General features: G+C 35.8%; 1 protein-coding gene across 1 annotated transcript in view; it reads right to left on the bottom strand.

Annotated features, from left to right (window-relative positions):
• Positions 1 to 7186: 7186 nt before the first annotated feature.
• LOC133327474 (E3 ubiquitin-protein ligase TRIM9) overlaps positions 7187 to 25202 on the bottom strand; it is a 263863-nt gene continuing 245847 nt past the window's right edge. The window contains exons 8-10 of the mRNA XM_061535992.1: positions 24869 to 25007; positions 18028 to 18261; positions 7187 to 7476 (exon numbers count right to left, since the gene is read on the bottom strand). Coding sequence (XP_061391976.1) covers positions 7187 to 7476; positions 18028 to 18261; positions 24869 to 25007 — 663 coding nt within the window. The remainder of the gene's footprint in view (positions 7477 to 18027; positions 18262 to 24868; positions 25008 to 25202) is intronic.

Raw genomic sequence — 25202 nt, forward strand, 5'->3', positions numbered from 1 at the left:
CTTTGTGTGGCCCCAAGACCTTTAGTAAATCATTATGTAGTTATAGACGAAATTTTTGCCTGTAAATCCTGTTCTAAATAAACTTATTGAGGAAGAAGGTAACATGTGCGTGACGGATACAAAATTATTCGATGGATATAGAAGACAAACTGTGTTTTACTTGAGTTTGTCATCTCAAGATCCACATATAACAGCATTATCAACAAAAAAATGTCTCATATTAGAGTCTGTATAGAAACATATGTTAATTTTATCACGCACGCGTTACATATTTTCTTACACTATTTAACTGCACTTTCCACGGGATTCTGCTGTTATATATATAGGTTTATATATACTTAATTCTTAGTAAGATATTAATTTATTTGAATTTTATATTTATTATTTATATTGTTTTAGCTAACAGCATTTACACTTACGACAAATGACACTATAAAACTATTAAATATATGCCCAAGTTACCCTCCACACGAAAATGGGACAACAAAGACAAAACCTACCGTTATTTTTCAAAATTCAACTAAAAATATATTGTCCGGATTGCAAAGAATAGTTCCTATATAATTTCATATCTCTCTTACCGAATTGATTTTTCACCTATGCGGCTGACCTTTTTTGGAATTCGTGATATATAGCCTTAAGAATATTTTGAAGGACTTGTTTTAAAAGTTCTTTGGAAACTCTTTTATCAGTTATATTCTACAGAAAATACTTTGAAGAGATGGACTTTCAAATATTTTATCTATAGAAAACATCCATGAAGGTCTATTGAAAATCTTTAAAGAGTTTTCTGCCTACAAAATACCCATTTCAGGATATCCTTTTTGTCCTCGACAGCTTAACGCAATCCATCTGTATATCCATCTTCTACGAATAGAAGACATTCAAGATCTTTTTAGAAAAAAATATTAGAAAATACATCAGCTATGTGCTAAGCCGCAGACTTTTCAATTAATCTGTTATTTATGTAGGATATATCACAGGCTGACCATATTGACTATAATGGTTTTTAGTCGATGTTTTGATAATCTGCGAATATTCACATAATCGTAATTTTCTCTTACATAAGATAAAATTATATTTGTACTTACATTTCCCATTAAACATTGGTGCAAAATTTGTAAAAATCGGTTAAGTATTCGCTGAGTTTTTATAATTTGAATTTCACGCTGTTCCGAAACGTACTTACTGTTCAGTGCTGGTCGCCTGTTACCAGAAATTGAAAAACCACACAAAAATCGGTCTTTTAAAATGAAAAGAATTTTTCTGTGTATGTATGTAATGTTGTGTTGCGTTTAGCATATGAAACAATTTCGTACCTATCAATTAAAAAATCGGACTGGAGATTGTTTTGACCTAAAAGTATGCTATAATTTTCTTAATAACCAGCAGCCATCCTTATGGAAAATGGTCATTTTTAAAAACTCGATTTTTGCGTGGTTTTTCATTTTGAGGGAATAGGCGCCCATCACCGAACAGTAAGTATATTTCGGAACATGGTTGACATTAAATGCTAATAACTCGGCGACTACTTAACCGATTTTTATAAAATTTACACCAATGTTTAGAGGGAGTTCTACAATTTTATTACATTTTGACAATACACATATAAACTATTGTTATGTAAGATAAAATTAGCCTTATGTGAAAGTTCATAGATATTTAAAATAAAGATTTTTTTGTATAGTCGATTTTGTCAGCCTTTGCTATATCCTACAAAAATAACTGAATAATGTCCTGACACACCACTGCCGTTATTTATTAAATATGAACAACAAAAATATCGCCTAAAAACAAAAAATTATCAAAGACAAGTAAAAAAGTGTCAGTCGGTGTTGCCGACAGATATATTCTCTCAGCCTATGGTTTGCGGAGGTCTTCAGAATCACACCCAGGTTTTATTATTCGCTTTATATAAGGTATGAAATTAAATTTACAAGATTGAAATTAAATTTACAAGTTTATAAAATATTGACCCTTTGTAGTGGAGGTACCAGTAGGAGTTGGCTGGTGGGCCCCGCCTTCAGAATTGATCTAGACTTCGTAATGATAATAGGTTATGCAAAGTTTGGTTGAAACCGGATAGTCCATTCGCCTGATATCGGATTTGTAAATATTAAAAAAGGTTTAGCATTCATGGGGATGGTACCAGAAGGAGTGTACCAATAGGCCCAACTTCGGACTTGATCTAGGCTTAATAAATATAAAAGGATGTGCAAAGTTTGAGGCACATTTTTGCGGTATCAATGTGTATATATCATCTTTAGTCATAAGGCTGTGGGTATACAAAATACAAAATTTTATGGTGGAATTATGGCAACTTTGGCTGAAAAACTTAAGGGGACCCCCCATTCTCGGAGTCAATTTTTTTTTGATTTAATTCAAAATACTGTTTTACCTCTATACATAAAATAATGTTTCCCCATCCATTGAATAATGGTCTCCAATCCATAAGAGACTGGTATTCCATCCATAGAAGTATGGTCTCCTATCCATAGAAGACTGGTATTCCGTCCATGGAAGACTAGTCTCCTATCCATAGAAAACTGTTATCCTATCCATAGATGAATGGTATCCTATCCATAGAAGAAGGGTCTCCTATTCGTAGAAAACTGTTCTACTATCCATAGAAGAATTGTCTCCCAGGCATAGAAAAATAGTCTGCTATACATAGAATACTCCTCCTCTCCTGACCTCCTACCGATGGAAGACTGTTCTCCTAACTATAGAAGGATGGCCTCCTATCCATAGAAGACTGCTATACCATCCATGGAAGACTAGTTTCCTATCCATAGAAAACTGTTCTCCTATCCATAGAAGAATGGTATCCTATCCATAGAAGAAGGGTCTCCTATTCATAGAAAACTGTTCTACTATCCATAGAAATATGGTCTCCTATCCATAGAAGACTGATATCCTGGTCATAGGAGAATGATCTCCTATCTTTAGAATAATGGTATCCCATCCATAGAAGAATGGTCTCCTAGCCATTGAAGGCTGGTCTCCTATACATAGAAGAATGGTCTCCTAGCGATAGAAGACGGACTTTCTATCCATAGAAGGATGATCTCCTTACGATAAAAGAATGGTCTCCTCTTCATAGGAGACTTGTGTATATATATATATATATTTTTTTTTTGGGAATATTGGAGTGTACATTTTTGTTTGTGTATATAGCTTTGTATTTTTTTTAAACATGTGCTAAAGCCAATATCCTACTCTTCCTGTATACTATAGTGAAGGATATGTAGAAAAATATAAAGAAATTTGATTTTTATAAATGGTTTGACCTATGTCAAAATTAGGTTAATTTTGCATTTTTAAAAAATGCATTTTATAAAATTAGGCAGATAATTTTTTGAATTAGAGCTGATCCCTTTCAGTATAATTTAACGAAATTCTTTGTAGAAGTCCCAAATGTCCCCATAATACTCACCTTCACCTAATTACCATAATTAAAAAAATATTTTAAAATTATTTTTTTCATGTATTTCTTTATTTGATTCTTTTGGAATAATATGTTTGTTTGTTGTGTTGTGTTGGGTTTTCATTGTTTATTTGTTTTACATTTGTTTGTTTTTTTCTTTTTATTTAATTTTCATTTATAATTGAATTCAATTGTCGTTTTCATTTTCACATTTAATTATTATTTTTTTATTCATTTTGATTGAATACTAGAGGTTTGTTGCGAACAACAAACATATGTCATATCATATATATCTGGCGCTACATACTAACATATGTATGCAATATATATGTATACTTGTTTAATATGTGTTCTTTTGTTTTTGCTGCTTTAATTGCTATGTTTATATATATAATATAATCCTATAAATATTTACGAAAAATTAATAATCAATTAAATTAAATAATTTCCACTTAAATCGTAAAATCAGCTTATTTTTCATTTAAATATATATAATTTGTTATATTATACCTATGTTATATAATCGTAGAATATTTATATATATATATATATATATATAAAAAATAATATTTAAATCTGTGTTTATATATAAATTATTTTGTATGTAAAAAATATGGCTTAAAACAGTTTTTATTAAATTAATTTTAATTTTCAAAGTAATATAATTTAATTTATTATTTTATATTGGTTTGTTTGTTTTGCTTTCGTATTTGTTGTCTTCCTTTAGTAGTATTGTTTTTTTTTTTTTTTTTTTTTTTTTTTTTTTTAGTTAGTTTTATTTACAAAATATTATTTAACACTTATATTTAATTAAAAAGATGAAAACTATATTTAATATTTAGATTGTAGTATAAAAAAAGTTTTTTATTTTTTTCTTATTACCGGTATTGTTTGTTTTGCTTTTGTTGAATATTTTTTTAAAAATAAATATATAAAAAATAGTAAATTTTAAAAAGGGATAGCCTAAATTTGATTTTTTGTTTTTTTTTTCGAATTGATTTTTTGATGAATTAAAAAAGATTTTTGTTCAAAAATTTGTGAGATTTTTCAACATTTCAGAAGGGGTTTAAAAATAAAAATAATATTTGTTAATTCAAGAAATAATATTGATTATTTAAATCCAAAAATGTTAATAAGTTATACATCGAGATTTGTTTTGAAAATGTGTATGTGTGTGTGTTTTTTTTTTTTTAATTCCAATAATGGCAGTCAAATATTATTATTTTACATTTTTAACTATTTTGTTATATTTACATTTTTAGATTTTTATTACGCAAATCCAATGGCAATATTTGGTGAATTTTTCACAAAGTGAAGTTATAATAAAATTCTAAAATATTTTCTTTAAGGTCAAGGACATGTATAGATTTTTTAAAAATATATTTTCAAAAACAATGCGTGGATTTTCTAAAAATAATTTTTTTAAATACATTTTACAAGAAAAACAAAAAAATCAAATATGTCGATTTTTTTAATAAGATTTATTAAGATCCAGGCTAGCAGTGGATTTTTTAAAATATTTTATTAGAATCCAGAACCAGCCGTGGATTTTTTTTTAAATTCAGAACCAGGCGTGGATTTTTTTTGAAATCCAGAACCTGGCGTGAATTTTTTTTTAATTCAGAACCAGGCGTGGATTTTTTTGAGATCCAGAACCAGGCGTGGATTTTTTTAAGATCCAGAACCAGGCGTGGATTTTTTTAAGGTCCAGAACCAGGCGTGGATTTTTTTAAGACCCAGAACAAGGCGTGAATTTTGTTAAGATCCAAAACGAGGCGTGGATTTTTTTTTAAGATCCAGAACCAGGCGAGATTTTTTTTAAGATCCAGAACCAGGCGTGGATTGTTTTAAGATCCAGAACCAGGCGTGGATTTTTTTAAGATCCAGAACCATTTGTGGATTTTTTAAGATCCAGAACCAGGATAGACTAGTCTTCTATGGATAGGAGACTAGTCTTCTATGGATAGGACACAGGTCTTCCATGTATAGAATACCATTCTTCCATGGATAGAAGAACAGCCATCTATCGATAGAAGACCAGTCTTCTATGGACAGAAGGCCAGTCTTCTACGGATAGAAGCCAGTCTTCTACGGATAGAAACCAGTATTCTACGGATAGAAGACCAGTCTCTTATGGATAGAAAAACAGTCTCTTATGGATAGAAAACAACCTTCTATGGATAGGAGACTAGTCTTCAAGGGATAGGAGACTAGTCTTCTAGGGATAATAGACCAATCTTCTATGTATAGAGGACCAGTCTTCTATGGATATAAGGCTAGGCTTCTAGGAATGGAGGACTAGCCTTCTGGGGATAGAAGAGTAGGCATCTATGGATAGAAGACTAGGCTTCTATTGATAGATGTATAGGCTTCTATGGATGAAAGACCAGGCTTCTATGAATAGACGACCACGCTTCTATGGATAGAAGACTAGGCTTCTATGGTTAGACCACATGACATCTATGGATAGAAGGCTAGGCTTCTAGGAATAGAGGACTTGGCTTCTGGGGGTAGAAGACTAGGCATCTATGGATAGAAGACTAGGCTTCAATGGATAGAAGGCTTATATGAATAAAAGGTCGGTCTTCTGTGGATGGAAGACCAGAACTGACTTCCATAGATTAAATAATTGTCTTCTATAAGTGGAAGACGTGTCTTCTATTGGCGGAAGACCTTTCTTCTATATATATAGAAATTAAGCATTCTCCTATTTCTTCTTTTAAATATCTATTTTTGGAACACTTTTTAAAAGAGCTGCAACGGATTTTTTCATTAATGATTTAAATGCATTGTGATACGTTTTTAATTTTTCAATATGAATTGGTAATGATTTTCTTTGTTTGGTTTTAATAATTTTATAATTTTATGTACAACTCCATGTGCTATTTTAAAATTTTTTTTTTAATTTTTTTGGTGTTTCTTGTTAATATTTTTTTTTTCATGTTGTAATTTATATATTTATAATATATTTTATTGGGAATTTTATTTGGCTTAAGTGAAAAAGGATTTAATTGATTTATATTTACATAAGTTTTAGATATTTTTGTTAAATGTCTTCTCAAGCGTTTTTTTAATTCTTTTTTAAGCAATTAATTATTATTTATTAGAATTAGTGACTATTTTTTTTCTGGCGAATACCAAAAATGATGAGGATATTTTTGGATTAAAAATCAAGTCAATAATTTTGAAAAAAATAATAATTCATGCAGTGATAGCAGTTGCTTTGAATAACCCCTCTTCATTTTTGGCATCCCCATTTTTCTCTATAATTTTTTTTTATTATTTGCATCGTATTAACTCTACTGAAATATGACGTTTAGAACGTCAAACTCGCTCTGTATTGGATTTTTGTTTTATATATTTTTGTATTTGTTAATTTTTATTTATTACTACTACAAACTAAATTTATACTAAACTTTGATTTTCGGTTCTAGTTTCGGTTCATCATCATTTTATGAAATATTTTTTTCGCTTCCATTTTTATTATTTTTTAAATATGTGTTTTTTTTTAATTTCTAAGATATCATATCTACCACCTCGGCTACACAATTTGCAATTATATTTTATTTTTAATTTAGATATGTAACTACTACAACTAAATAATAAAAAACATTCATGTATATAAGAATTCCGTTCATAATTGCCATTTTTATATATAAAAAAAACCACATTCAATATACAAAATCTTATAATTAAACAAATATTTACACCTTCACCTCAATTTTCTCCATTTCACTTATTTGCCCCTTACTTGCCCCCTCAAAAATAATCCATTTGCGGTGCATCTAAGGCCGTGTGCAGTGTCAAAGTGACACCACGATTAATACTCACAGCTGGATAGAATACCCCATATAAATCACGGAATGCAATCGAACCCTGTGGCATTCCATTTACCAAAAAACTCAATGTATGCCGTTCCAAATTGAGCAGAACACCAATGGTACTGCCCGTACTGATGCCACCCTCCACTCGACGCTCATGCACTGAATTGTGCTGGAACCATGAACGCTGGCGATCAATGTACATGGCAAATGATTTTTCGTCTTTACCTGGAAGAATATGGAAGGAAAGAAGAAAGTTGGATTAATAAAATGAAAAATATTTTTTAATAATTTTTTTTTCTTATTCTGGTATAGTTTTAGGGGACACCCAAATCTTCTGGGAATGCATTGGAATTATTTCGGAAAAAGTTTTCAATTTACTGCTCAAAGAATTACGAATGTTATCTGAAATATTCCACATTGACTGGACTGCAATGCATGCATTGACTATTGTTAATGGATTTTCGAAAAAAACTTAAAGTTTCTTTTCAATACTTTTCCGTTATGCTTTGAATAGTTTGATACGTTTTTTGTCACCAAAAATTCGAGAGAAAAGTGTGAAAAAGAATTTAGAGGAAAAACATGCAGGAATGGGAAAACTTTAAATATATAAATAAAAAGGGAGGGTTTAAAAAAATCTCTCATGTACAAGAATTTTTAAAAATACTCAAGGGCCTAACAAAGGCGTGTGTTAGCGTAGGGGATGATAGATACCAAGCAACGGCTCTGATTGGCTTTAACATGGCAAAGTCCTGGCTTATCTTGGTCACTCTTTCATCTCAATTGTGGACACTGACGTCCCCGTGCTGCCACCTTGGGTAGCTATTTTCATCACCCAGGGACTGGCGTAAATAAATCAGATGATTACGCCCTGTATTATAGCTGCCATGAAACGATACGTGAATTTGGGTGCGGATTTATGGTTAACTGGAGAATAAAAGACCTCGTCTCCAGATTCACTCCAGTAGATGAGCGAATTGCTACAATCCGTAAAAAAGGGAAGTTCTTTTACATCAGTCTCATTTGCGTCTATGATCCGACTGAAGATAAAGATGAACAGGCCAAAGACATATATGAGCGCCTAGAAACAGCATATGACCGTTGCCTGGCCATGACATTACAATTCTGCTAGGAGATTTTAATGAAAAAATCGGAAGGGAAAATATCTTTGGCCCCACCGTCGGAAAATTCAGCCTCCATGAAGAAATATCAGACAACGGCATGAGGTTGAATGACTTCGCGGCAGCAAAAAACATGGTAGTTAGTGGCGCCAGATTCAAGCTTCTCGACATACACAAGGCCACTTGGATTTCTCCCGATCGAACAACGAGAAATCAAACCGATCATGTTGTGATAGACGGACGTTTTAGACGTCCGATCGATCCCAGGAGCGATTATCGATTCGGACCATTACCTTGTGGCAGCCAAGGTACGCATCCGTCTTAATGTAGCAGCAAAGGTGCAATCTAATGTAACACGGAAATTTGACGTCGACAAGCTGCAAACAACAGATAGCAGAAGCCTACCCCACTCAACTTACCCAACTGCTTAATGAAAGCAACCCTTGTCCCGATAATAATATAGAAGCACAGTGGCAGAGAATTGCCCATTGCCTACAAACTGCAGCAAAAGCAACACTTGGGTACCAAAGACCACCATCAAGAAACCCGTGGTACGATCAGGAGTGTCGTAATGCTACTGATATAACAGTACAGTAGCAACAAGTAATGTGATGGAGAACCATCGGGAGAAAAGGATAGAGGAGAAGCGTATTTTCTGAAAAAAGAAGAAATAAATAGAAAAACGTGAGCGTGAGCAAATCGAGATGTACAGGGGTCAGAATGAAGTCCGAAAATTCTACCAACGGTTAAAACACCAAACCGAAGGCTTTGGTGCAGGCACATCCTCCTGTAGAGATGACGAAGGAAACCTGGAGACAGATACAGACAGCGTGTTGAGGAACTGGAAGAAGCATTTTGAAAAGCTTCTGGTATCAAATAGTAGCGGTGAAGAGGATACCCCAGAACCAATAATAGATGACGGTATAGAGTGTATACCACCTAGCCAAGATGAATTCTGAATAAGAATCAATCGGCTGAGGAATAATAAAGCAGCAGGTGCCGATGGGTTGCCAGCCGATGTTGGTCAGGAGTATGCACCAGCTGATTAGTTCAATTTGGCTAGGGGAATGCATGCCCAATGATTGGAATCTCAGCATCCTATGTCCCGTGCACAAAAAATGAGACAATACGATATGTGCCAACTATAGAGGAATAGGAATCAGAATAGGAATCAATCGGCTAAGGAATAATAAAGCAGCAGGTGCCGATGGGTTACCAGCCGATGTTGGTCAGGAGTATGCACCAGCTGATTAGTACAATTTGGCTAGGGGAAAAACCCCAACACATTGGAACCTAGCATCCTATGCCCCGTGCACAGCCAGATCCGTCCAGACATATAGCCATGTCTGCGTGGCAATCCTGTAAAATTAATTGGCACATAACTTTGTCTCATTTTAGTCTTATTCCCATAGCATATATAGTGCTATCCAGCGTACTGTGTGAACGACTGAAGCCAATGGTCAATGACATTATTGGACCATACCAATGTGGCTTCAGACCTGGCAAATCCACAATTGACCAGATTTTCACTCTGCGCCAAATCCTGGAAAAAACCCATGAAAAACACGTCGACACATTCCACCTATTCGTTGACTATAAAGCCGCATTCGACAGCCCTATCCGTTCAGAGGTGTATAAAGCCATGTCTGCGTTTGGAATTCCTGCAAAATTTATACGGCTATGCAGGATAACTTTAACTGGTACAAGATCAGCAGTTAATGTCGGAAAGGACCTCTCGGAGCTCTTTAATACCGAACGAGGATTCAGACAGGGTGACAGTTTGTCGGTGACCTTTTTAACATCCTGCTGGAAAAGGTCATACGAGAGGCAAACGTGAACAGAAATGACACTATGTACAGCAAACAACACTTGTTACTCGTCTACGCTGATGACATCGACATAACGGAGGAGGAGTCTGCCAAAGCGGGTCTGGCAGTAAACGGCGAAAAGACCAAGCTGATGGTATGTTTCACGCGGAAGGGGAAGGCCAAGAATAAGATGGAAACATCAAGTGGAAGACAACATTGCCGAATATGGTCCTTCAAATTGGAAAAACTGCGCAAAAGACCGACGCGCCTCGAAATCTTTTTAAGCTGTTTATAGAACGAAAGTTCTGTGACAAGTAAAGTAAGTAAGTAACAAAGGCGTGGATTTTTAAAAATATTTTATACATAAAATATTCCTTGCATTTTCATTAAATAATATATGCTTTATTCGAAATATATATTGTTACACGCCCACAGAATTATCCACCTCTGCATTCAATATTCTATTGAGGAAACAATTGTTTCGTCTATTTTTTTATTTTTTCATTTTTATTGGCAAAACTTAAGTTTGGCATTTTTAGTAGACAATGACAATGATGATGACGCCTCAACACTCTGGAGAATGATATCGAAAACAATCTAGGAGCAGCAGCAGCAACACTCAAACAATGCTAAGAACAAAAGAGCATCAAATAAAAGGCGTGACAATAATCGCAAAACACTTTCGAAAAATAAAAACAGAAGAGAACAAAACTTCTAAGTAGCAACAATGGCTAGATTCAAAAGCGATGCATCGGAGGGTAAGGAAAATCCATAGAGTAATGTAAAATAAAACAAAAAAACTCTTAAGTTTGGCAACTAATCAGGGTATTGTTTTCAAAGCAACAACACCCACAAGAAACTGCGAAATGAGTAGAGAAAAGAAAAATAAACAAAAATAGAGGGAAGTCAAAATGTTCTTGCCAATTCTGATACAATTTTCAAATTAAGGCAATGAAAATTTGAAGCAAAAACAAAAAAAGAAAAAAAAACCAACATCCTTGGCAGGATTGGATGATTTCAAGATGCTTTGCCAATATCCTAGAATAGCTACGTGGAGCATCAAGCTATTGTTGTCATCATCTAGCTTGTGTTATTGTTTTCACTTTTCCAATTGAACTTTTTTTGGTTGGGAACAAAAAACATAGTCAGGCCAGAAAAGCAGCGAAAAACAATTTCGCGTATCAACCAAACGCGATTACTTATCGACACACACACTCACACTTTTAAAGTTTTAGCTATGGAAACGGAAATGGTATATTGGTATTAGGACGACATTGTAAAATCTGGTGAATAAGGAGTTGCGGAACGTAGGGGAGGTGGCATAATAAAAACTTGATTAAACCTTAAGTGTTTATTTGCTGTACAGCCGTCATCATCATCGTCGTCGTCGTGGCATGGAATGAAGAAACAAAAGGCCAATGACGAAGCCAATGAGTAAAGAGGAAATAAAATCGAATACTTAAGTGTTCGCAGGATGACAATGAAGGCTAAGAGGAGGCTGATGACAAAACAATAGCAAAAAAAAACCCTGGGTACTTGAAAAACAATTTCAATTTGAATTAAGTTTTGTGTTTGAAAGCTTAAGGAGGTAATGGAATCGTAAATTAATAAATTCTGAAAGAGAAAATAATTTAAACAGAGGAATGTGGAGTTTTTTTTATAAATCAAGAATCGATACAGGATTAAAAAAATAAAATTTTTCCAAAAAAGTTTTTGTCAAGGGCGAAGATTTTTTAGAAATATGTTGTAAAGGACCAAACAAGGCGTGAATTTTTTAAAAAACATGTTTTTATCTAGGCGCACATGGCGTGGATTTTTATACCCAACACAACTATGTTGCCAGGTTATTATATCTTTGTGCAGCCCCAAGAGTTTGTACCGCAGCGAAATATTGGTCCTAGACCCACCTTTAAGTATACCGATCGACATATCTAGACTAGCTGAGTCGATCTAGACATGTGTGTCCGCCCGTCTGTCCATTATAATTTGTAAACACGATACAGGCCACAGTTATGGACCAATCTTCACGAAATTTTGCATGCAGGATGGGTTCGGCCCAATGAAGACCCCTATTGTTTTTGGTAGAGATCGGCTAATATTAAGGGGATGAAATGAACCAAATACTTAATGTTTGTCGGTTTTTCTGGTCGCTCCTGAGGCCGCAGTTATGGCCCAAACATTTCGAATTTTTACATGGAGAAGGGGGTTAGACCAGAGCCTGTTTTCATAAAGATCGGTCAATATTTAGCGGGTCAAATGGTACCTGACTTTTGTGTGAAATATGACAAAATTTGTCTCCTATGGCGTATATATTTATTCCTGAAGGACATAGATCCGAGAAGTTGATAGTATATCGAAGAGGAGTGGTTGGCCTTTAAATTGATACCAATTATATTGTCGTATGTACCCGGATGTGGGAGTTACACGTAAATATTTACAGGTGCTTACGTAATCAGATGTTATTTAATACATCATTAGGGCGGAAATACTGCGCTGATCGCTTTGAAATGTTCCAAGAAGTTCCAGAGTGGGTCAAGGACAACGCCTTTAGTTTTCGGTGATTATCAGATACTAATTTTGGGATGAAGTGGACCGAAAACTTTTTTTTGTGTGTTTTCTAGTCGAATATAGGCGAACATCACAACACAACCCACCGTGGAGGGAATCGGAATAAACATCCGAGTTCCGTGGTAGTTGTGTAGGATAGCGCATGGTCGGCCCCGTCCAACTATACTGCTCCGCTCACTGGTTTCAAAATATTTTTTAAGGATCATAACAAGGCGTGGATTTTTTAAAGAATATTTTTTCAAGTAGCCAAACATGGTGTGGATTTTTTAAAGAATAATTTTTGCAAGTAGCCAAACATGGTGTGGATTTTTTAAAGAATATTGTATAAATTACACTCACTTGTAACTATAAAAATGCTGACACTTACCTTCTTACCCAGCAAATGTTATTTTAAATATTTTTACAACATAAAACAGTTTACCAAAGTGTATTAACCAACTAAACGAAAATACTAACACCATGTATAAAACAATTTCCTACAGCAATCATATCCAAAAATTACAGGTATCACTGAGTGAGATAAAGTTAGAAAAGTTTTGCAAGTTCTATTACACATTGTAGCTGACATATAAAAATAAAGTTATCTGTTATCGCAACTAACTTCATGATTCTTTCAAAATCATCTGCACGCACAGCAAACTAGGATAACAGCGCGGCCCTTTCAAATTCTCACTAAACTACAACAAATGTAATTTTTGAATTAAGCAAACTGGTGTAAGAAAGTTTTTATTTTTGAAAATGTTCCCCTCTATAATAAATCCTAAGTAAATGTTAAAGTTTTCACTCTGCCGCGGAAAATGCAATTCGAATGTATTACACATCGAGAGCGCGGGAAGGATAAAAGTTGAAAGTTAATTTTTTGTTGTTGAGTGGTAAAATACGCGAAACACGTACCGCCATCACCACCAACCACTATGGAGGATGGCACCTACTCAGAAGGAATACTGACACATTCATAGGAGGTTGTAGTATATACGCACGCATACATGATTGTTTCTACCATAAGCTTTTAACGAAAAGTCAGTCATCACGTTCACAAGTGGAGTGTTCGTTTGACGGGAAGTTTTGTTTTTTGAACAACAAAATTGGGAATGTAAAAGAATTTGTCAGAGGTGGGCATTTTAGTTTGGAAAGGTAAAATTAAATTTTGATATTTTTGAAATATCCAAAATATAAAAATCCACTAGTCTTCTAAAGGTATTTGGACATTCAGAACCATGGAATAAAATTATATATATATATATATATATATTATTTTGAAACATATTCCTTTTATGGATTATCAGGACCGAGGATTTTTAAAACATATTATTTTCAAGGACTATCAGAAGCACCTATTTTTTTAAAAATCGTGAACAATCGAAAGCGTAGATTTTCTTTTAGGCTTCAAATCCGATTATTTTAATTCGAACATAAAACTATTCTGAAGACCCAATCTTTCCTTTTCATCGACCTCGATTTATATTTCTTAAAATACCTCCCCAATCCTTCTCTTCCTCTCCCTCACACATCTCCCTCTGTGACCATAAAATAAGTCAGAAAATCTGCAAAAACTTCCCGCTAACAATGTTACAATTTCAAACCGACAAACAACAACTTTTTGAAACATTAAGCAGACTAGGAAAAGTTTTGTTCATTGCATTTTGGTGTTGCTGTTGGATTTTTAGTGTCAGTGTCAGTAACATAGGAAGGAGGAGCGCTCCCGCACAACACACATCACCAACAATGAAATAACAAAAGTTAGTTTTTTTAGAAGAATTTCTACTGCAGTGTCTTATGAAATTTTAATTTAAAAACTTCGCGTTAGATGAAACAGCAGCAGAGGCAAAACGTTAACACGTGTCAAATGCTGCACAAAAGTAAAAGAGGAGTAAAACAAGACAATAACAGCAGAATAACATCGGTATGAAATTATACGACATATCAACAACTTTTTATTCGCAGGAAAATATTAAAAGAAAGCAGGGTGTTGCTCATTTCCAAAACCAAAACAAAAAAATTAAGGAATTTTGGTATGAGATTCTAAAAGTCTATTTTATAAGAAATGTATTTGATAGGGTCTAATTGAGAGCTGCTCAACCAGTTCTTTAAGCAAATATGATCTAGGTAAACCCTACTTCATTGATCTACCAATCAATTCATAAAATATCTGATATCTATATCTCAATAAGTAATAGCCGATTTATATCACTAAAATCCAGTAACTGGCCTTAGAATTAACTACTACTATAGATCTCAAAGATCAGGTAGCCAGAAGCTTTTCAGAGCACTCCATCAGAGGTGGTATGAGATGTATGTAATATGTAAAAGAAAGCAAGGGAAGAACATCTGGCATCTGAATCCACTAATAATTACTATAAGCTACCTAAAGCCACAACTACAGCAATAGTCCGAATCCAAAACTTTAAAATATCTGACCTGATACACAGTTACTATGAGTTTTTTTCTAATTAAAAAGCTACTACCCATAGTGGGGCAAAATATCCTCAATAGTTTCAACTGGATGGTAAACGTCTTCAAAAGGTCATAGTGTCTTACAAAGTTCAGAAAAATATATATTTAATAATATGAATCATCTGGATTTTAAGGTCTCTGACTTCAGATTTAACCAGCAGACATCAGGACAATGGACTATGACACGGACACTCTTTTAAGAAGACGCAATATAAAAAAATGAGGTGTTACCGAGGGTCCTTTTATTTGCAGGTGTTTTTCGACAGTATATATCCTCAGATGTAACAAAACCCCACTTGTAGAGAGTAGCTGACCTCAGGATACTACAGCATATGAGAGAGCGACCATAAAGGCCGAATTCTCTCTCGTTGTAGTCTCCACCTCCAAAATTATATTGGTGACATGTTAAGAAAATAACTTGATTCTGAGGATATTTAACTTCTAGTAGTACCCAGCTAGCTTTTAGTAGTTGCCTTCTGATTGCCGTTGAGGTCAGGTCGATAAATCGATGGATTCCTATATAGATTACTATTTGTAGCTTTATACTCCACACTAATCGCCAACTGCAGACAATAGAGCTTAGATGTAACAAAACGCCATGTCTTAAGGGTAGTTGACCTCAGGATACCAAAGGGTTTCAGCCTTAGAGTTAACTACTTCAACAGAGTTGGCATCAGGAGGTGATTAATATGGAATAGTTTGATCCAAAGATTACAACAATATATTTAGCGGTCTGGCTTCAAAGGTAAATACAAGATATTTAATTGAAAGTAATCTCAGTATCCACTAACAAAAATAAATTGTCCTTAGGAAGACAATGAATAGGTATCTGATTCTAGAACGGCACAACTATAGATTAACTAGTCAGGCTGACAACAGAGTTCCAGTCCTAAGATGCCCCGAGGTCTAAAATGCCAGAGTAGCTTCCTTCAGAGGTAATAGATGGTGCTTCTAAAGAGTAGCAGACCACGGAAGACAAGACCAAGTAGCTTTAGTGATTTGGTACTCAACTACAAATAAACTGTCCTTGCTGACAACAGGGATTCTGTCCTAAGTTACCTTGATTATATAGTAACTGAATTCAGAAGATAAGTACTGCCGAGTACCACTAATATTAAAACATATGGCATCAAAAGAGAACTACCGTGGACCACCCTCAGAGGTAACAGATGACTATTCTAACGAGTGGCAGACCACAGAAGGCTACAGGTATTCTGTGATAGTCTGTTCCGGGGTCGTTACTATAGATGAGCTCCTCTCAGATATCATCACTATATAAGAAAACTGTTTATACTACCAGGGTATTACTAGAGCAAATAACCTACGTAGGCAGTAACAGAGAGCATATTTTATTCAAAATGGTCCTCAGGTGGTCATTCTTTCATTCTTCCCTAATAACTGTCCTCAGATTAGCATTCTCACCCATCATAATTTTACCATAGCTGGCATAAATGACTGTTGCGAATATACCGTCCGAACAGATAAGATATCAAAATAAAATATCAGATGTTGGGAGGGAGAATCAACTAAAATAAATGATGGATACGTGACAGTCACACCAGAGCACTATGTTGATCAGCATTGCTATCGAAGTTACTAATACAAATCAGATGGTCTCCGAGATCTCTACTATTATGTAGCACCGTATCAGAGATTGGTTATTTGATCAGAAATGTAGTATGGTGGGGTCATGAGTAAGAACTGGTCTAAGATCAATTGTAGGTGAGATAAACACAGAAACCCTATTACAGAAAACATAGCCCAAATATGCAAAAAATGGGAAAAGGAGGTCACCATGACCCTTAGTAACATCTCTACTTTACTATAGAGTATCTGAACTCAGAAGCCCTTTACTAATGAGTTGAATTATTCCATAGTTGAATAACATACATTCAATCGTTTCTGAATGTGTATAAAACCTTTCCTAAGGAGATACTATTTAGCCTCCGTAGACCGCTACTATAGTCTATAGAATAGCTGAGTTCTGGATGTGATTATATTATAGAAACTTTAAATTCTAGTTAAAGGCTTTTGAAATCATAGCTTTAGAATTGTTAACCAAAGGAAGCCCCCCATTAACTGGACTTATATTTAAACAATAGCCTCAGGAAAGGGAAAAAGGGGGCCCTGGTTCTTGAAATAGAGTAGCTCTCGTAATGGACACCAGAATGCCACCAATCTCTGGCTTTTGTGGTAGAAAATCTGATCGAAGAATTGTTGACCCAAGAGAGAGTATCTAACCTCAGGAGGGGAAAAAGGCCAAATGCAAGGAGTTCCTGACCTCAGTGGTTTCGTAAATAGAGCATGCGTCGCCATGGCCACCAGAACTTCACTAATATCTGTCCTTTGAGGTATCTGTTGTAGAGAATTACATTTCAGGAATCAAATACTAAGAACATCTCAGATCGTAGGATAGTAGACCCAAGACGGGAATCATTTGTTTATTATTCTCCTCAATAAGTTGTCCTCGGTGAAACATAAACATCGATAAGCTTAAGAAGTTGTTTTAACAGTACCCTTTGCATTTAGGTCCCTAAGCAAGCTTCCCTGTACAAGTGACATCGGAAACCAACTACTTTGTAACTATGGTCTGTGAGGACATCAGCTCTGTAGTTAGAGGCATTCTAGAAGTTTTGTTTATTAATAAACTAGACTTTGCCTGAAGCTTTAGGTTATCGTCTTAATTTTTTTAAAAAAGGGTTTATTATTTTGTATCCTTCTTCAAACAATTATCCTTTATCAATATCCAATGCCCTTTTTTGCGTCATATCAAACACACAATCTCGTATCCCATGTAAATAAATATTATCCCTTTTAAGTTTACTTACCCAACATTTTATTGCGATTAACATCGATGCGTGCCACGCCAAATGCCGGATCCGTGTCTGCTGTATAATTGTCAATGGTAAATTCCCAATAGTGAATGCCACGTGAGAATCCGACGGAACCTAAGGCAACACGATGCTCCCAGCCCTCGACAGAGACGGTGGCATTATTATTGCTAAAGATTAGACCGGAGCCGGGGCCACCGCTGAGAACAGGATCGAAGGTAAACCAGGCAACTGTAAGAAGAAAAAAAAGGACAATGTTATTAGATGCTAACAAACAAATCTTAAAACAAATAAACAAAACCACAATAGTTATGGATGCATATAAATATCGATAGAGAAATAAGAGGAAGAGAAGGAAGGAGGCGAAGAGCAAAAAAGCCACAAGTTGCATGGACACAATAAGCTTTGTAGGGCCAACCATTCAACCAACCAGTCAATAACCAGGAAATTCAATTTGATTGCATTTCCTTGGCATTGTGTGTGTGTGTGGTGCAGGCTATTAACAATGTATGGATGGTGTGGCTGTGTGCGTAAACGAGACTGTGTCTTGGTTAAAATGTAAAAGATTGTTTCCACGTTTCCGTTGTTAGCCAATATTGGCAGCAATGTTGGTTTGCATTGGTTCTTTTTGCTATTATTCCAAGGCAAATAGTTTCGAGCACTTAGAAGGAGAGCCAGTGTAAATTGTCTTGTAGTTGTAGTGGCTGTTGTTCTGACTGAATGACTGTTGTTTTGTCTACACCACAATAGTTAGTTGCGGTAATGCTGTTGCAAAACATAACTATCTCCTCCGGAAAGGATGCCAGATACCCAACTAAGTAGTCTTCACTTTAACAATGTTAGTTAGAGATAGGTCGGTCGGTCTGTCTTCCAAGGAGTTATTCTTTGCTATTTATTTTCGTAATTTCTTTTTTTTTAGTTATTTTGTTCGATTTCTTTGTTAGCCAACAACCATCCATCCAATCGAGTTTGTTATAAATGTTATTGCTGAGGTTTGGTTATTTATTGTGATGTTGTTTTTGTTGTTGCTGTAGCCTTTGCAAACAATCGTTACAAATAGTGTATTTATATTGTTATTGGAGATTTGTTATTCAGCCGCAACACGGAATTGTGTGTGGAGATTTGTAGAAACGATGTTTGAGTAAGAATAGAAATATCACTCCAAAAGGATACTAATATTGAAGAATGTGAAGCTCAAGGAGCCCAATTTAGTAGGACTTTAAAGTCAACAAAATATCCTCAGAATGGCTATTAATATATAACGGATCTCCGAATGCCAGAGTACCAGTCCTAAGAGGTACCAGAATTTCACTAAACTAGGACAACTCACAACTCAGTACTCTACTATACAGCGACTGGACTCAGAATATCAATACGACTTAGTTCCGCAATCCATTACAAATTGGTTAACCTTAGAATATCCGGCAAAGCATCAGTAATGAGATGTTAGAAAATCTGTTAGGGGTCTATAAGACCTCTTCTATAGAGAAGCCCTTTATCTTTAGATCGTTTAGTCTACCGCTACTACAGCTCTCAGATCACAGAATAACTGGCCTTAGAACGACATTAGAGAATAGCAGGAGGGTACTATATTGGAATTCCTTTAACTACAAAAAACGTAGAGTCATAGCTGTATTGTTGCTATCCTTATGAAGCCCCTATTAGTGGCTTAGCTGGACTTAGTTTAACCAATATAAAGTATCTAGCCTCAGAAAGGGGAAACAATGAGAAGTTCCAGGAGTTCCAGGACTCGGTGGTCTCTGAAATAGAGTAGTTGTCGTAATGGACACGAGAATGTCAATAAGCTGTGGCTTTTGGGTAGGGAATGTGATTGCAGGAATTTACTACAAAGGGCCTCAGCGGTCCCAGAAATAGAGTAGGTGTGCCAAATGGAAACCAGAACGTCTCTAAAATCTGGCTTTTGTGGTTTCTCTTGTAGATAATCAGAGCATATGACCTCAGAATAGCAGGCCTCTGTTCTAGGGTAGCCGGGCTTACAGGTCACTTCTACTGATACTTTTGTAGAATAAATGACCTGAGAGGTCTATACGGTGAGGTAGTTGGCCACTTCTGTAGAATGGCTGGCCATATAGACCTCCACAGTAGAATAGCAAGCATTCGAATTATCTGATGCAGATAGAGTAACTAGCCTCAGCGGCCTCTGCTGTAATGTAGCTGAACTTAGAGAACATCTGCCGCACACTACTATACACTAACTGGTCATATAGGTTTCTGTTGCAGATCACATCGATGATTTGAGGTAGTTGGCAACTGCTGCCATATTGACCTTCACAGTAGAGTAGCAAATATTAGAATTGCCTTATGTAGAGTAGCTGGCATCAACGACCTCTGCTGTAGAGTAGCTGAACTTAGAGGCCAGTTACTCTACCTTAGAGTTGTTTTCGATCAGTTTACATGGGATTAGCTCGCCACTGCACCACTATAATGGCTGGTCATATAGACCTCCATAGTAAAGTAGCAAGTATTAAAATTCTCTGATGTGTTTTAACTGGCCTTAACGGTCTCTGCTGTAGAATAGTTGAATGTAGAGGTCAGCTGTTGTACCTTAGAGTAACTAAGCTTTCGGATCACTACTATAAATTAACTGGTCAAATAGTCCACTGTTGTAGATCAAATGACTTGAGAGGCCCATGCTGTGAGGTAGCTGACCACTGTCGTAGAATGGCTAGTCACATAGAACACCACATTAGAGTAGCAAGCACTAGATTTATCTGATGTAGAATAATTGGTCTTTATGACCTCTTCTGTAAAGTAGCTTAACTCAGAGGCCAGCTACTATACATTAGAGGTATCTTCTGCAGAGTAACTACTATCATCTGTTGCAGATCAGATGACAAGAGCTGCGTCTCTTGTTACTTCTGTAGAATGGTTGGCCATATAGACCTCCTCAGTAGAGTAACATGCATTCGAATTATCTGAGAGAAACTGTCCTCCACGGCCTCTGCTGTAGATAAGGTGAACATAGAGGCCAGCTACCTTAGAGGTCACTGCTGTAGAGAACTGGGTTCACAAGTCACTGTCATATAGGCCTCTGTTGTATATGATATGATGACCTGGATGTTCCATGCTCTGGGCTCACAGGTCACTGCTACATCATGTAGGACCCTGTTGTAGATATGATGACCTGAAAGTTCCATTTCTTGCCTTAGAGGCATATGTCGTAGATGTGCTGACCTTAGAAGGCTCTGTAGTGGAGTAGTTGGACAAATAAGTATCTAATGTACAGTAACTGGTCATATTGCTATAAAGTCCCTGGAGTGGAATATCTGGTATTAGAGACCTCTGATGTTTCGTAACTCCCCTTAGAGATGACTAATGTAGAGTAACTGATCTCAGAAGTCTCTTTTGTAGAGTAGCAATTAACTGGCATTTAGAGGGTTTGCTTTAAAATGCATGGTCTTAGAAGCATTTGCTAAAGTTCAGCAACCCTTCAAATGTTCTGGACTTAAAGGAATAGGTTTTAGATATGCTGACCTTAACAATTCTTCAAAAGAAAGCTCTTCTATGGAGTATTTATAATAGCTACCGTGGATTAGATTGCTTTTTGAGACCTCTACTAAATAAAAGTAAGCCTCCTAAGACTACATTCGAAGTTCACAAAAATTTATAATTCAGGTATTCCATAAAAATTTACGAAAATTTTATAGGTAAATACATTTCCCTAAAAGTTAATCTTCTTAATACCAATTCCTCACCCCTTTCCCTCCTGCTCATTAACCTAATGAAACTATTTCGAATCCGCTCTCGAAAATCAATTATTCTCCTCTTTTTCTTGTTCTTTAGAATTTCACTTTAATTAAAATCCTTAGGCTCCCTCAGTTTAATTGTAAGGCAGCAGAACAGTAAATCCTTGGTGTTGCTGCAATTTTCAACAAAAGTGCTATAGGCAATTTTGCAAATTAAATCCGAATTAAAGGCGTTTAATAAAATAAACACAACTAAAAATACGATTCATTAGGATAATTTTGTGCTGCAAGCTCGGTAGCTAGCTGTCCGGCCAAAGACGTCCAAAACTTCTTCGGTCGTCTTCGATGTAAGAAACTTTAGGTTTAGTTTTTAGTCCATAAAAACGGAAGACATCAATCAAAGTTGTGGTGTTGGTCGGTTGTTCGGTCGTACTGAAAGTGACGGAAAGCAAAAGAAAACTGTAAAATGCCTCAGACAATATAAACCACTAGACAGTCGAACCTAACACCAACAACGACAGAAATTGGACTATTCCTCCTTGGTGTTGCTGGGCAAAAGTGTAAGAACTAACAAGATTACATGGGGGAAGGAAAAGCCTTTTGGATAGGTGGGAGGTGTGTGTTAAAGACAATTTACACAACTCTGACACTTACGCATGAGTGGAATTAACACAACGCTGACACAGCCCGTTTCTACGAGCTATCCTGTATTTTTCCAAGGAACGTAGAAACTTAACAAGGAAGTTAAACATTTTACTTTGAAAATTACTTTCTTAGTGTATGCGTATATGCAAAGAAGGATAGCCGAAGAAGGACAAGAGCAAAAAACTTAACAATTACCACAGACGACATTTGTTGTAACTTCAGGATATTCCATAAGGATAGCTGGCATAACAATATGTCCTTGGTTGATGGTTCGGTTGTTGGACTTACGAGTTGTTCGCTTCGCTTGGCTGGCGACTGGCATTTTTACTATGAAATACTCTTTTTTGCTATAAATGCCAGATTAACAGACATTTAACGGTTGAAATAACTAAGCCCATCATACACAACACAATGGTGGGTTTTATATTTCTTAGTTAATAGGAAAAATAGGTAGACTTACATTGGATTTTAGTTAAAGTAATTCGAGGAATTACAAAAGAGGCTAAGACAGTGGGACGGAATATATTTTTTAAAGGGGAAATTAGTTTTGAACTAAGAAAAGGGACATTTTAGTCTGTCTCGGAGGTCTCCACTGTAGAATTAGAAACCTACTGTAGAGCAGCAACTTTTAGAAACCGCTGATGTAATAGAATCCTCTGATATGGACTAGATTAGCTTCGACGTAGCCTTATAGGCCTTCTGTGTTGTGGTAGCAGCCTTATTGCATTTACAAAATAGGCTGAAGTGACAGATGTTGGCCTAGTAAGACTCGGGTCATTTCGGATCGTAGATCCCTCTGTCGTGTAAACGATCTCCCATGTAGATTAGCTTACCATAGAGGCGTACGATGGTTTACTTTAGAGATTCTAATATATATTGACAGGCATTATAGGTATACACTATAGAGTAGATGCCTTGAGAGACCCCTACTGCAGATTACTGTTCCTAGGACATCTACTGTGCAGTAGCTGGCCTTAGAGAATTATACTGTGCAGTACGCAACTAAGGAGACCTCAATTTTACCGAAGCTAGCCTTAGAGAGCTCTGTGGTGAAGAACCTGGCTTCAGCGACTTCTACTGTAGAATAGCTATCCAGAAAAACTTCTGCCGAAGATTATTAGAAGTCCATGGAAGAAATAGCTGACCTTATGTGTATATCCTTTATATTAACGGCCTCTATTGCAGAGTAGCGGACTTTAGAAACCCATTCTGTAGACTAGTTGACTTTGAAAGCATCTGCTATGACTGACAGTAGATGGTCACTACCGTAGATAAGCTGCTCTTAAATTGGTCTTCGAGCTCTACTGTAGTAGCTACCTTAAAAGCCCTCTGTCCTAGAAGGTTTCTAACGTAGTTTTTTTTTCTTAGAGGTCTAAGATAAGAATTAGCTAGTTTTATGTGTCTTTACCATACATTAGCTACATTTAGCAGCCTCTATGACAGATTAGCCGGCTTTGAAAACCAGTACTGCAGTGTAATTGCCTTGAGAGGCATCTGGTACGAAGTATCAAACCTTACAAAACCAATAATGTAAATAGAATGGTCTTGAAAGCCTCTACTATAGTATAGCTGGTCTTCGAGACCTCAACTGTAATTTTTTTGAGTTTAGCGACCTCTATTGCACAGTAGCTTTGGAGGACCTGATGTAAAGTAGCTGCCTAAAGAGGCCTCTACTGTAGAGTAACTGTCTTAAAAGGCTTCTAACGTAGTTCATTCGAAGAATAGCTGGCTTTAGAAACTCGTGCTGTAGAGTAGTTGCCTTTAGAGGCATCTGCTTGACCTTAAAAGGTCACTATTGTAGATAAGATAAGACTCTCCTGGGGAGTAGTTGGTATTCGAGTCCTCTAGTGTAGAGTAGCTGGCCTTAGAGGTCCCTGCTTTAAAGTAAGTGTAGCTTATTAGTTGTTCTTAGAGGCCTCTTTAGAGTAGAATTATTGTTTGTAGAGGCGATTGATGTAATGTTGCTGTCCTTATTGACCTCTATTGTAGAATATATTGACTTTAGATGTATCTGACATAGCTAACTTCAGAGACATCTACTTGCAGTAGTTAGTATTATAAGACCTCTACTGTAGAGTAACTGGACTTAGGGATGTAGATTAGCTACCTCTATTGGAGAGTAGCAAGTCTTATGAGACCTCTGACGTGGAATAAGCGGACTTGGTGAAATATAATGTAGTGTAACTAGTTCTGATGTATAGTAGCCAGCGTTTCTGGTCTCCAAAGTCAAGTAATTTAGTTAAGAGTTGCAACATTGGTGTTGTTTTTTTTTTTTGTCCCACTGTTCTTCCTTCAACCACCTTTGTGATAGGCTTAATTGAAAAAATTGCAATGAAAAACTGTCCAAGTTATTTTATGGTGCGTCAAATAGCAACACTACCAAAGAGCTTTGAACTTTGAACTGATGTCAAGCGTATACAGGTAACCAGAGATCCCAGAAAAAAACTTCGTATATTCTAACAACAACAAAAACACTTTACACTTACCTTCAGCCGTTTGTAAGCCAATAAGTTCTGAGTATTCACCTTCGCCGGCACTATTGAAAGCCTTGACACGGGCATTGTACATGGAGTTAAAGTGTAGGCCATCAACGGTGCAAATGGTCTCTTTGCCGCAATAAACTTCCTGGAAAAATGAAAACAAAAACAACAACAAAATGAGAAAAAAGGCATTAGAACAAAAAAAAAAAAAAACAGCCTAGACTACATTAGAATTTAACAATAAATTAGAATAGCAGTAAAAAAATATTCGGAGAAAACAATTTCTTAAAGTACAAGAAGTGTGAATAAACCAATAATGAAGGGAGGAGTAGTGAGGGAG

This window comes from Musca vetustissima, unplaced genomic scaffold (assembly GCF_032173495.1).
Source record: "Musca vetustissima isolate MV318-11 ecotype Yass unplaced genomic scaffold, APGP_CSIRO_Mvet_v1 utg17971, whole genome shotgun sequence".
Lineage (NCBI taxonomy): Eukaryota > Metazoa > Arthropoda > Insecta > Diptera > Muscidae > Musca > Musca vetustissima.